The sequence below is a fragment of the Thalassophryne amazonica genome, chromosome 2 (assembly GCF_902500255.1).
Source record: "Thalassophryne amazonica chromosome 2, fThaAma1.1, whole genome shotgun sequence".
NCBI classification, from domain to species: domain Eukaryota; kingdom Metazoa; phylum Chordata; class Actinopteri; order Batrachoidiformes; family Batrachoididae; genus Thalassophryne; species Thalassophryne amazonica.
Genome location: NC_047104.1, coordinates 68441749 through 68455492, shown reverse-complemented (window position 1 = coordinate 68455492; position 13744 = coordinate 68441749). Strand labels below are relative to the sequence as shown.

The 13744-nt window shown below is 41.2% G+C and overlaps 1 protein-coding gene across 1 annotated transcript in view; it reads left to right on the top strand.

The window, feature by feature from the left end:
* tln2a (talin 2a) overlaps window positions 1–13744 on the top strand; it is a 414558-nt gene that overhangs the window by 291061 nt on the left and 109753 nt on the right. The window contains 3 exon segments of the mRNA XM_034187248.1: window positions 2401–2520; window positions 9165–9362; window positions 10132–10271. Of these exon segments, the coding sequence (XP_034043139.1) occupies window positions 2401–2520; window positions 9165–9362; window positions 10132–10271 (458 nt within the window).

The window sequence follows — 13744 nt, the reverse complement described above, 5'->3', positions numbered from 1 at the left end:
AATGAGAGTTGTTGTATCCATAGTTATTCTGCTAGGATGAATGATGGTTGGAAACAGTCCTAAACAATACAAGGTGTTTATAAATGAGGTAATTTGTGGATGATTGTGAGGGTTTAAAAAATCTATATTGAAATCTCCACAGACAAATAAATGCTTATTTCTGTTGATTTTGTTGTACATTCCTAAGATAATGTCTTCAAAGGTGTCAATATTTGTCCCAGGAGCTCTGTAAATGCAACTAACAACTATGTTTTTGGAGTTTATAGATGTAATTTCTATGGTAACACATTCCATGATGTTGTCCACTGTAAATGACATGTTGTTAATGAGTTTACAGTTATAATCTGACCTTACAAACAATGCAACGCCTCCGCCCCTTCTCGTCTGCCTATTAACCAGGAACAATTCATAACCATCAAGATATACCAGATCTTTATTATCCTCATTTAACCATGTTTCTGAAATTGCAATAACTGAAAAACGTTTTTTGGATGTTTTCAAACAATCATTAATAGTGGACAGATTACGAGAAAGACTTCTGCTGTTGAAATGTATAATTGAAAAATCTTCATCATTCATTTTATAATTTTTTAATTGTTCTTCTGTAAAATATTTGCACTGTCTCACAATATTCTCACTGAAAAAGGTATCAGGATCATTTTCAGATTCGAAGGGGTGGTTAGCAGAGTTATTATAATTAAATGTATCTAGACAGAGCTCCTGGGCAGAAATAAACGGATCATTATCCTTAGTCATTATGTCTCTCTTGTCTCCGGGTGTAGATGATGTGGATGAGTGGGTTGCTCCAGTCTGCATCATGGTGCTGTGATGTGTTTGAGTCCTCATACCTATTGTTCATATTTGTCCAGCTCCTCGATGTTCCTTATTGCCATAACCTTTGCTTGTTCAGGTGATCCGTTCAGTTTGATGAATATTTTACAGTTTGAAGTCCATGTGTGCTGGATTTTTCCCTGTTTCTTTAAGAAGCGTGCTTTCCTGGCGATGTCGGCATGCCGTTTGGTGAGATGTTCATTGATGAATACGTTTGTCCAGAGATTTTTTAATATCGTCACCTTCCTCCGCTGTCAGAACCTTCTTAGGCCACATGGTCGGCTTATGAGCAGCTTGTCGATCGCCGATGTTAACAGCCTGCGTTGTTGGTCACCGGGATGGATCTGCAGTGCGCTGGTGCCGCGCGGCCTCGGTGTTTCCGCGCTGATGGATCCGCGGTGGCTGCACGAGGCCTCGGGGAAGTGGCACTCGTGACGCGCGGCGTTAATAACTCAGCGCGCGGCCTCAGTGAATTCACCACGTTGGGCGGGCCTCGGACGTTGTTGCTGTCCAGTCGCAGGGCTAAGTTGCCGGTTGAGGTGGTATTCCCACTGTCCGGGTTGGCAAACACCGGCGTGGCAGATGGCAACTACAAACACCACCTCTGAAAACTCAGGTACAAACTTTTTGCAGCTCGCTCTGACGACACGCAGCTCTCTAGTTACGACACGCAGCTTTATGTGCTTTAAAATACTTTATGTTAAGCATTTTAAATAACATATTTGTTAGACAAAGTTGTTGGATTATGTTGTACATTTGGAATTCTAAAATGTGTTAATATATGCGTAAATTCCAAACATTGAAGGTGTAATGCATTTTATTGCGTGATAGCTTTCTGCTGTGGTGTTTCATCTTTGATTAGGATTGTACGTGTAAATACTGCCACTTGTGAAAATTTGGAACCAAGATTTATTTATTTTGTTTAATTAAACATGCACTCCTATAAACCAATAGTAAAGGACAATCTTTTATGCACAAACACAACTCTATCCCTTGATCATTATTGGAGAAATGATGATATGCAGTTGTGGTTGGAGGATAACAGACACTCATCATGGACTGGATGATGGATCATCATGGATGAATGTCATGGTAATTTTGGATTGTTAATGATGACCCTGAACTGTTCTTTTGCCAAGGTGAAATGATTGTACAGCCTATATCATTAATTACTTAAAAAAAAAACAAGAACTGGATGCACAATGGGTCCAACACAGATGAATTATATTCATGCCCATGATGGGTGTGTGTCAATGTCCGACCATAATTGTATATACTCACTGGGGACTTGAAAGATGGTTCCTATTTACAGCTGGGTGGACTTGGACAACACAGAAGAAGTGTCTTGCCCAAACATACAGGCAGGTAGCATGACCAGAAATCAAACCAAAGTCTACATGTTGGTAGCCCAAGTTAGCCCACTGAGCTACTTATAATAATATTTTAAATACAGCATTTTTATTAATTTATTATCAGTATTTCATCAATCTAAAAAGTTCTGTGTGCTGAATTAATTCTACAGATACTACACAATAGCTTGTTCTCTTATCAACCTGCTGCTTGTTCCAGGTGGCCAAGGCTGTTTCACATTCCCTGAATAACTGCGTCAACTGTCTCCCTGGCCAGAAGGATGTAGACATCGCTCTGAAGAGCATCGGCGAGTCCAGCAAGAAGCTACTGGTTGAAACTGTGAGTAGAAATATGACTCCATGAGTATCTGCCAGTGTATGGTAATATTGGTCAAAAATATTGGTAGAATTGAAAGTGAATAATTAGGAATAAAGAATCATTTAGCTTACTCAGGTTGCTGTTGAAAACAAAATAGCAAACTGTGATGCTGAAAAGTAAAAAAAAAAAAAAAAAAAAAAGTCAATAGTGTTATATTTAGTTACAAAGTGAACCCAATATGCAGGCAGCCAAAGGGGAGGTATGGTGAAACAAGGGGTGATTTAGTCTCCAATCCAACAACAACATGAGTACAAAATCCCAACACATGAAAAACAGTCCAATAAACAATGCAAGTAACAAGGGGGGGAAATGGGAGTAAAATCAAACACAAAACCAAAATCCACACATAGGCAACAATGACGGAATGTAGTTGTAAACAAACTACAAAAATGGACACACAGCTACAATCAAGGGAAGACAAAGAGAACAGAGTACTTACAGCACGAGAGCAGACGTAACCGAACAAGAAAGAACTAACAACTGAACAGGGAACTGGTGCAGGCTTAAATACACAGACAGTAATGAAGAAACCAGCAACAAGTGTGTAGTGTGACAGTAGGGGAAGCTGGAACAAAAGACACGTGAACAATACAAACAGAAACTAACAAACACAAGGTAACTCAAAACTCAACCAAAATGTTGGGGTAAGTGGAACTGTCAAGTGTCAAGGCAGCCACCCTTTAGCTGCTAACAGTGGCTGCTGGATACTGTTGACTGTGTTTGTAATTTCTAAGCATTTTATTTAAAATATCTGAGGTAATATGGCGTGCTGTGCTGTTAATTATGGGCCATTTATTATTTCTGTCCTCCAGTACTTGTCCATCTATCCATCCATTTTCTTCCGTTTTATTCGGAGTCAGGTCGCGGGGGCAGCAGCTCAAGCAAAGCCACCCAGACCTCCCGATCCACACACACCTCCCCCAGCTCCTCCGGGTAAAAGAACCCCAAGGCGTTTCCAAGCCAGCCGAGAGATGTAATCCTTCGAGCGTGTCCTGGGTCTTCCCTGGGGCCTCCTCCCAATGAGACGTGCCCGGAACACCTCTCCAGTGAGGCGGGCATCCGGAAAAGATGCCCGAGCCACCTCAACTGACTCCTTTCGATGTGGAGGAGCAGCGGCTCGACTCCGAGCTCCTCCCGAGTGGCCGAGCTCCTCACCCTATCTCTAAGGGAGCGCCCAGCCACCCTGCGGAGGAAACTCATTTCGGCCGCTTGTACCCGCAATCTCGTTCTTTCGGTCATGAGCCAAATCTCATGACCATAGGTGAGGATCAGAACGTAGATTGATCGGTAAATCGAGAGCTTTGCCCCCCTACTCAGCTCTCTCTTCACCACGACGGTCCGATACAGCGACTGCATCACTGCAGACGCTGCACCGATCCGTCTATTGATCTCATGCTCCATCCGTCCCTCACTCGTGAACAAGACCCCGAGATACTTAAACTCCTCCACTTGAGGCAAGGACACTCCACCGACCTGAAGAGGGCAAAGCACCTTTTTCCGGTCGAGAACCATGGCCTTGGATTTGGAGGTGCTGATTTTCATCCCGGACGCCTCACACTCGGCTGCAAACCGCCCCAGTACACGCTGAAGGTCCTGATTTGACGAAGCCAACAGAACCACATCGTCCGCAAACAGCAGAGACGAGATTCTGTGGTTCCCAAACCAGACCCCCTCTACACCCTGGCTGCGCCTAGAAATTCTGTCCATAAAAATAATGAACAGAACCGGTGACAAAGGGCAGCCCTGGCGGAGGCCAACTTGCACTGGAAACAGGTTTGACTTACTACCGGCAATGCGAACCAAGCTCCTGCTGCGGTTGTACAGGGACTGGATAGCCCTTAGCAAAGGACCCCAGACCCTGTACTCCCGGAGCACTCCCCACAGGGTGCCCCGAGGGACACGGTCGAACGCCTTCTCCAGATCCACAAAACACACGTGGACTGGTTGGGCGAACTCCCATGAACCCCTGAGCACCCCGATGGAGAGTGTAGAGCTGGTCCAGTGTGCTGCGACCAGGACGAAAACCACACTGCTCCTCCTGAATCCGAGGTTCGACCATCGGTCGAATTCTCCTCTCCAGTACTCTGGAATAGACCTTACCGGGGAGGCTGAGGAGTGTGATCCCCCTATAGTTGGAACACACCCTCCGGTCCCCCTTCTTAAACAGAGGCACCACCACCCCAGTCTGCCAATCCAGAGGCACTGTCCCCGATCGCCACTCGATGTTGCAGAGGCGTGTCAGCCAAGACAGTCCCACAACATCCAGAGACTTAAGGTACTCAGGACGGATTTCATCCACCCCAGGAGCCTTGCCACCGAGGAGCTTTCTAACCACCTCGGTGACTTCTGCCTGGGTATTGGATGAGTCCACCTCTGGGTCCCCCGTCTCTGCTTCCTCTTCGGAAGACTTGACGATGGGATTGAGGAGATCCTCGAAGTACTCCTTCCACCGCCCAACAACATCCCCAGTCAGGCTCCAGTACTTGTGTTGAATGAAATTGTAGCATATAATATATATATATTCAATTTGTATGTTAGCACAGTTAGCACTAAATAGCAAGTATAGATAGCTTGGTGACATTAGCTGTACTGATGGTGCCACGGTTACTGAGGCATTATGCTGGTCATATGTTGGTATAAGCCACCTGTAATAAAAACCACTGGCCAGTCCACAAAAATGTGTTAATGAAAACTCCAAAACAAAGTTGGCCTTAATTTACTTTGTAACTCGGAGATGGAGGCATGTTCGAGCTTCAATCATCCCACCCAGGTCACGCCGTTCTTGCCCATACACCACCTTTTTTCCCAAAATTATGGAATCACCGGCCTCAGAGGATGTTCATTCAGTTGTTTAATTTTGTAGAAAAAAAGCAGATCACAGACATGACACAAAACTAAAGTCATTTCAAATGGCAACTTTCTGGCTTTAAGAAATCAGGAAAAATAATTGTGGCAGTCAGTAACGGTTACTTTTTTAGACCAAGCAGAGGGAAAAAAAATATGGACTCACTCAATTCTGAGGAATAAATTATGGAATCACCCTGTAAATTTTCATCCCCAAAACTAACACCTGCATCAAATCAGATCTGCTTGTTAGTCTGCATCTAAAAAGGAGTGATCACACCTTGGAGAGCTGTTGCACCAAGTGGACTGACATGAATCATGGCTCCAACATGAGAGATGTCAAACAAAGGAGAGGATTATCAAATTATTATTATCAAGAGGGTAAATCATCACGGAATGTTGCAAAAGATGTTGGTTGTTCACAGTCAGCTGTGTCTAAACTCTGAACCAAATACAAACAACATGGGAAGGTTGTTAAAGGCAAACATACTGGTAGACCAAGGAAGACATCAAAGCATCAAGACAGAAATCTTAAAGCAATATGTCTCAAAAATCGAAAATGCACAACAAAACAAATGAGGAATGAATGGGAGGAAACTGGAGTCAACGTCTGTGACCGAACTGTAAGAAACCGCCTAAAGGAAATGGGATTTACATACAGAAAAGCTAAACAAAAGCCATCATTAACACCTAAACAGAAAAAAACAAGGTTACAATGGGCTAAGGAAAAGCAATCATGGACTGTGGATGACTGGATGAAAGTCATATTCAGTGATGAATCTCAGATCTGCATTGGGCAAGGTGATGATGCTGGAACTTTTGTTTGGTGCCATTCCAATGAGATTTATAAAGATGACTGCCTGAAGAAAACATGTCAATTTCCACAGTCATTGATGATATGGGGCTGCATGTCAGGTAAAGGCACTGGGGAGATGGCTGTCATTACATCATCAATAAATGCACAAGTTAACATTGATATTTTGGACACTTTTCTTATCTCATCAATTGAAAGGATGTTTGGGGATGATGAAATCATTTTTCAAGATGATAATGCATCTTGCCATAGAGCAAAAACTGTGAAAACATTCCTTGCAAAAAGACACATAGGGTCAATGTCATGGCCTGAAAATAGTCCGGATCTTAATCCAATTGAAAATCTTTGGTGGAAGTTGAAGAAAATGGTTCATGACAAGGCTCCAACCTGCAAAGCTGATCTGGCAACAGCAATCAGAGAAAGTTGGAGCCAGATTGATGAAGAGTACTGTTTGTCACTCATTAAGTCCATGCCTCAGAGACTGCAAGCTGTTATAAAAGCCAGAGGTGGTGCAACAAAATACTAGTGATGTGTTGGAGCGTTCTTTTGTTTTTCATGATTCCATAATTTTTTCCTCAGAATTGAGTGATTCCATATTTTTTTCCCTCTGCTTGGTCTAAAAAAGTAACCGTTACTGACTGCCACAATTGTTTTTCCTGATTTTTAGTTTTGTGTCATGTCTGTGATCTGCTTTTTTTCTACAAAATTAAACAACTGAATGAACATCCTCCGAGGCCGGTGATTCCATAATTTTTGCCAGGGGTTGTAGAGCTGCCCCATTTGTGCTTCAAACCAGGTCTTCAGCTACAGTGGGGAAAATAAGTATTTGACCCCCTGTCAGTTTTGCAGGTTTTCCCACCTACAAAGAATGGAGAGGTCTGTAATTTTTGTCGTAGGTACATGTCAACTGTGAGAGACAGAATCTAAGAAAAAAAAAAAAAAAAAGATTTTTAAATAATTAATTGTAATGTAGTGTGGACATGCTATGTGCAGGTGCATTATGGGTAATCTTAGTACAGTCACGACAGGAGAAATGCATTTGAAACACTCTCATCAGGTTCCACACGGATAAAAGTATTAAACTCTTTGTATATTGTGCCTAAAACTCTCGTGAATATGTTCTCTGGGTTTATAGACGTTGTTATTATGTTTGTTTTATGTAAAAATGGCAGAAGAAGCTCAGGTTGCTTCTCCATTATTTTCAGTTGGAATCACTGTGACTTGCAATCGCTTCCTCTTTGCCCTTTAACCTCCTGTTATTGTCCTACAACACTGTTTGTCATCTTTGTTCCAGAGTAATATATATAAGATGTCTGAAATTTGCGTTTATTAAATACCACGCAGATTAAACATAGCACATGGATTATTTGGAATATTTGTTTTGGCAAGTTTTCACGGTCTCTCCTGCCATCTACTGGCCAGTAGTGTTCATGGCAGTATTTGCCTGAGAGTTGTAGCAGCCTCTTGCAGCAACTAAAGAAATAAAAATGTACATTTTGGTTGTATAATGTTCATTTACAATTGTCGTCATGGATTCTGTTGTTTAAACTGCAGCAACTCTCTGGCACGCGAAAAACAAAAAACAAAAACTGGTACGCAAAGGATTATGGGTAAGGGTCTGGGCGCCAGTAGATGGCAGTGTTCTATACATTTTGTCCCTGGTTATATCAGACGTTTGTCTAATCACAAATTGTCTTTTGCAAATGGCTTTTTTTCATATGAATAAAATGGCATATTTTACAAAAGCACATTTATATGTAAATACCAACACACATGTCACATCACATTAATGTGTTGGTTTTTACATAGAATGAATGAGTCAACCAATCAGTGTTAGCAGAGGCTCATTTACCCACAATCCCTTTGGCATCTGTCTGTGTTTGTTACAAAACTTTAGAATTAGTGCATTATTTAAAATTAAAAGATATGTATTATATTTTAACTTTGTACAATTGACAGAATTGACATTAATCAAGTTATTCTATCCGGATTAATTTTTTAAAATCAAAACCATAAGTCAAAACTGCTTTATTTTCCAAGACCTCTGCCACGGTGGTATGGCTGTATCCTGTTAAGAAATAATGGCTTGTATTGTGTGTGTAGAGTTGAGCTTAGCTCCTCTCAACTGCTTCACTGCTGCAAAAAATGTAGTAAACAGGAGCTTCCAGCAGTGGGCAGTCTGCACAAAGACAGAAGTGCTGACTCATTGTTTGGGTCTCTAGTCACCTTTTATGCTACCAGAAGTGATCGTGGTGTTAAAACTCAAAATCAGCTTGTGAGTAGTTGTTGCAAGTGTACCAAAGATAATACTGAAAGTTATCTGTTATTGGTTAGCTGTAGCTTCCGATAAATTTTTGGGTGGTTTATCAGTTTAACTTTATAAAAGATAACTTTTCAGTTAGCTGATTAGCTGTTATCGAAGCTAACTTTTTAGCTAGTTGTGCCCACCACTAATTATTATCATCATCATTATTATTTTACAGGTAGGGTTTTGTAACATAGGTTTTATGTTTCTTTTGCCTTTACTTGAGTATACTTTATGTTTAAGACTCACTTTTGTACAGAGCTTAATGGTACAGTATTCACAAGGAGCTGAAATACTACAATTTTACTACTTTCAACAGGGTGGATATTTTTGTGTAGTTGAACAGTGACATCACTATTTAAAATTATTCCTTTGCGCCCATGCCACGGTTTTGTAAGGTTTAGGATTATTTTTCAGAGCGACAGTAGTTGTGGTTTTTGTCAGCTAGAATGCCAAATTATAGTCATCCACAACAAGAGCGTGATTAAAGGCAGTATTTTATCTGTATTTTAAATCCTAGAATTTTATGTTGACTGAGCAAGTGATTGAGGTTATTATCACTGTTGTGTTTATGTTACGTGCAGTTAATTTCTGTTATACATCATCTTCTTTTCTAATCTCTCCCTGTTTGTCCTCGATCAGATCCCTCCAGCCTCCAAGTCATTTCAGGAGGCCCAAAGTGAGCTGAACCAGACTGCAGCAGACTTGAACCAGTCAGCTGGTAATGTGGTTCACGCCTCCAGAGGCTCCAGCAGCCAGCTGGCCGTGGCCTCTGGGAAGTTCAGCCAGGACTTTGACGAGTTCCTTGACGCTGGCATTGAGATGGCCGGACACACTCAGGTTTGTCTTGGGAAAACTCTGCTTCATGAAGCCTGTAAACGTAGCTGTAACATAACACCAGGTTCTTAATAATCAGGTCATCATCAGATCTTCAGTTATGCTGTATGTCGTTAAGTGAGTGGGGAAAGTGCAGTGATGAATCAACATCTTAACTGCTGAGGTGAATAGAAAAGAATTTTAAATGTGAAGGGCCAAAAGGTTGTGTAGATAATAATGTGTAAAATAAAGTGGGGAAACAGAAGCCACTGTTGCATCCTGATGTGTTTTTGGCTCTTACTTGCTCTACACATGGAATCTGGCATCGCATTCAGCTCTGACATTTGGGAAATTGTGTAATCATAAAATCAAATTTATCTAATCAAAATCAATCTGTTTTTAGTCACTCATCTTTGTGAGTTATTATTCATCAAGTTAATTTTCACGGAAGACTGTCAGTAATTTTGAGACTTCAGGCTAAATATTTGTATTCCCAGAATAGAAAACCTTTATTTTGAACAGTTTGGTGTTGTAAGTTTACATGAGAAAGACAAAGTAAAGCTGAGTACAAAGCATGCAGTGTATGCACAAAGTATACAGTGCATCGTCCCAGGTGATTGCAGAACTGTCCACGTAGTGTTTTGCGATAGACTCACAATTATGCAAAACCTCTGCAGATCTCATCATAATGACTAAGGATTCCCTCAAAAGGTCATGTTTGGTCAGATCACAGGCGTAATGATGATGATGACACAAGCTGTTTTCTACCCTGATATGCTTTATGTCGTTTCAGAAAAAAGATGACCAGATGCAGGTTATTGGAAATTTGAAGAACATTTCCATGGCTTCTAGCAAGCTGCTGCTGGCTGCTAAAAGTCTGTCTGTAGATCCTGCAGCAGCAAATGCCAAGAACCTGCTATCGGCTGCTGCAAGGTATGACCACCAGCCACATCATCCGGCAAATAATGTTAGATTAATCATTTAATTAGGTCCATAAGTATTTGGACTCGACATCAAACATTCAAGATGTGCTTGCGGTGTAGGTTTTTAATTAAAGGAGTTTTAGGGAATTATTACATTATCCATTTAGAAATTATTACTTTCAACATTTTACAAGAACATTTTCAAGTCACTGAATAAATCTTGGACTTTATTTGCATCAGTCAGTGCAAAATACAAACTGCATGGTACTTTACAGTAAATCTGACAAGTGAGGGAATCCACCAAGAAACTCATGACAGATCTAAAGAAGTTGTAGGCTTATGTTGCTGTGATGGGAGACATAGTGCACAATTAGCAGTTACACAGCTTCATAGTGGAGTTGTGTGGAGAAGGATTTTCTTAAAAAAAAAAGCAAAATTTCAGCTACTGTTTGTTAGAAAGCACATGGGCGGTACGACCCTAAACTTGATTGTTTTCTTGTATGAAGATTCTTCGCCATTCATTCCTTTTGTGAAACTGATTGGTGGAGTAACTTGTACATGTTCATGTGTAGGGTTGGGTATCGAGAACCGGTTCTTTTCAAGTATCATTAAGAAATGATTCGATCCACTGATATCAATAGCCTTTTTGCTTAATGATTCCCTTATCGGTCCTTCAGAGCAGCCATTGTTTTTGAGGATGTTTGTCGGGAAAATGATCATTCCTCTATGTTGATTACAGACCCTGCAGCGGCTCTGTAATCAGCTGTTTCTGCAGCACGACTCCACTTTGAAGCGTGAACCAATGAAGCAATGTTTCGATCCACTGGCTTGTTGGTTCTTTGATTCACTGCTCTTCAGAAGCGGCAAGTCCGCTTCTTAACCCCTCTCAAAGCCATTAAAATATTGTGAGTCACTTTTGTGTGGATTAAAGTAACTAATTGGTACTCTTGTCTTGTTGCAGTCAAGAAAGGAGAATCGTCCTCCGTTCCGTTGGCACAGTTCCAAACGCTGCACGGTTCTATGCCGAGACAGAGTCCAGTCGGAATTAATAACTTCAAAACGAATTGCTGCTTTAAATAAAATGACACCTCTTTACAAACGTTGTAATACAGACAAGAAACTACAATCGACTAAAACGTTTTTTCCTCCCAAAATGAAACGTGCTGCATTCTTTATGAATTACATCCTGATGTACAGCACAGCCAGCTGTAAGAGCTCAGCTCAGATGTATGGAAAGACGGTCATGCCAATAATGTCTGAAAGAAAATGCTTTTGACAAAAACTACAGATTTTGTTTATTTCTATTTGTGTCCAGAGCTCAAGGATCCACCATGTAGAGTTTATTATGTCCAGAGTTTAAGGATCCAGTAACCAATTTCACATTTATTTACTTTATTTCTCAATAAAATGTTCAGTTTCAATTCAATCTCAATTTAATAAGCTTATAAAGCGCCAAATCACAACAAAAGCCATCTCAAGGCGCCTCACATAGAACAGTTCAAAATTAAAAATTTAAATAAATAAAAAAAATCAAATACATAATTAAAAACAGAAGTAAAAGAATAAAATAGATCAAAAATAAAAACTATTCATAAGAAAGAGAATAAAAATAGGTTTTAAGTCTTGACTTTAAAATATCCACGGACTCTGACTGCCTCACGGTTGCTGAAAGATCGTTCCACAGAGCAGGTGCACGATAAGAAAAACCTCTTTGACCCGTACACAAAAAATTCACAAGAGGTATCGATAAGGGAATCGATAAGGAATTGGATCGATAAGCGGAATCGATAATGGTATCGATATCGATAAGCTCTTATCGATACCCATCCCTATTCATGTATTCATCCTCTGAGTTAGCTAATGATAACTGGCTGTAAAAGTGATGGATTTTACTAAGAATGTTCCATGTATTTGTCTAATAACTTATGGGCTCTGAAACATGTAGGCACTAGGTGTATATTAAATGGCCAGGTGCTTAATGAAATATTTTTTGCCAGACTCCTTGAATTGAAGCCGAAATTCTGCACTACAACAACATCTTGATTGTTTCATTTCAACTTGTGGTGGTGTACGGAATTATAAATCTTGCTGCTGTCCAAGTACTTAGCATCCTATCTCACTGGGCTGCGACAGCCTGTGAACAGGCCCGTTGCAACAGGGCAAGTAAACCAATCAGTTGCCGGGCCTCGAGCTGGCCCTCTGACAATGACTGGTTATGAATTTTATGTAACGGCAAACTCTGTGAGTGCCACTTTAAATTCTGTGACAGTCGGTGCAGGACAGTGCAGCAACACTATTATCGTAATCCCCCTCAAGGGGGCCCCTTCCACAGTAGCCAGCCACGTGACATAGCTCAACTCGGCGGGTGAGGTGTAAAGTCTGGAGTGGAGAGAGATGCGCCTCGCAGCTGCGCAGTGGAGCTCATCTCAGTGGGTACTAGTTCATTTCGACAGGACTTTCGACACTGGCAAAATATAAAACTTCAGCAATCATGAAGCGGAGTTAGCTGTCAGGAAGCCAGAAAAGAAAGAACAGAAAGGAAGAGTAAGAAAAAAAACAGACCGTGGTAAGAGATCATTTACATTGGATAAATTAGGCCTACGTGTCAAAAAAATATAATGTTTATGTTAGCTACCTGCCTGGCTGTGTTATATTAACAGTATTGCATCTTCACAAATGATTGAACTGAGTTTCCCAAAACGTAATCTACTGAACCATGCTCAGACATCTTCCTTGCTCTCACATTGCCCTCTGCTGGACTCTTAGGAGCATAACACCCAAGGACTCATATATAGACATACAAACATAATATCTACGATACCACGTCACCCACTCAAGTTTTTTTACATTTTTAAAATGTTTGTATACTTACTGTGCACATTTTTGAAGTACTTTAGATTTTGTAGTTACTATATAGGGCAGCACAATGGCTTAGTGGTTAGCACTGTTGCTTCACAGCGAGAAGGTCATGATTCGATTCCCATGGCCTTTCTGTGTGGAGTTTGCATGTTCTCCCCGTGTTTGGGTGGGTTTCCTCCAGGTGCTCCGGTTTCCTCCCACATCCTCCCACAAGACATGCGGGTTAGGTGGATTGGACTCTTTAAATTGCCTGTAGGTGTGTGTGTGGGTGTGTCTGTGTTTGTTTGTTTGTGGCCCTGCGACAGACTGGCATCCTGTCCTGGGTGTACCCCACCTCGCGCCCTATGGCTGCTGGGATAGGCTCCATCCCCCGTGACCCTTAATTGGACTAAGTGGTTGAAGAAGATGAAGTTACTATACAATTTTCACTCTCTTTATATGTTGGTCATTAGGGGATGGTGGTGGGGTTTTTGCAAATGTTCAAATGCACTGTCATAGAAATATTTTATTGATGTCTATATTATATTGATTGGTGTCTATGCTGTGGTTCATGTAAGCTTTGGGCAGATGTGGCGTGGTGGTGAGGCATGGGGGGGTCTCCAAGTCCATTTTGTTTGGGGACCC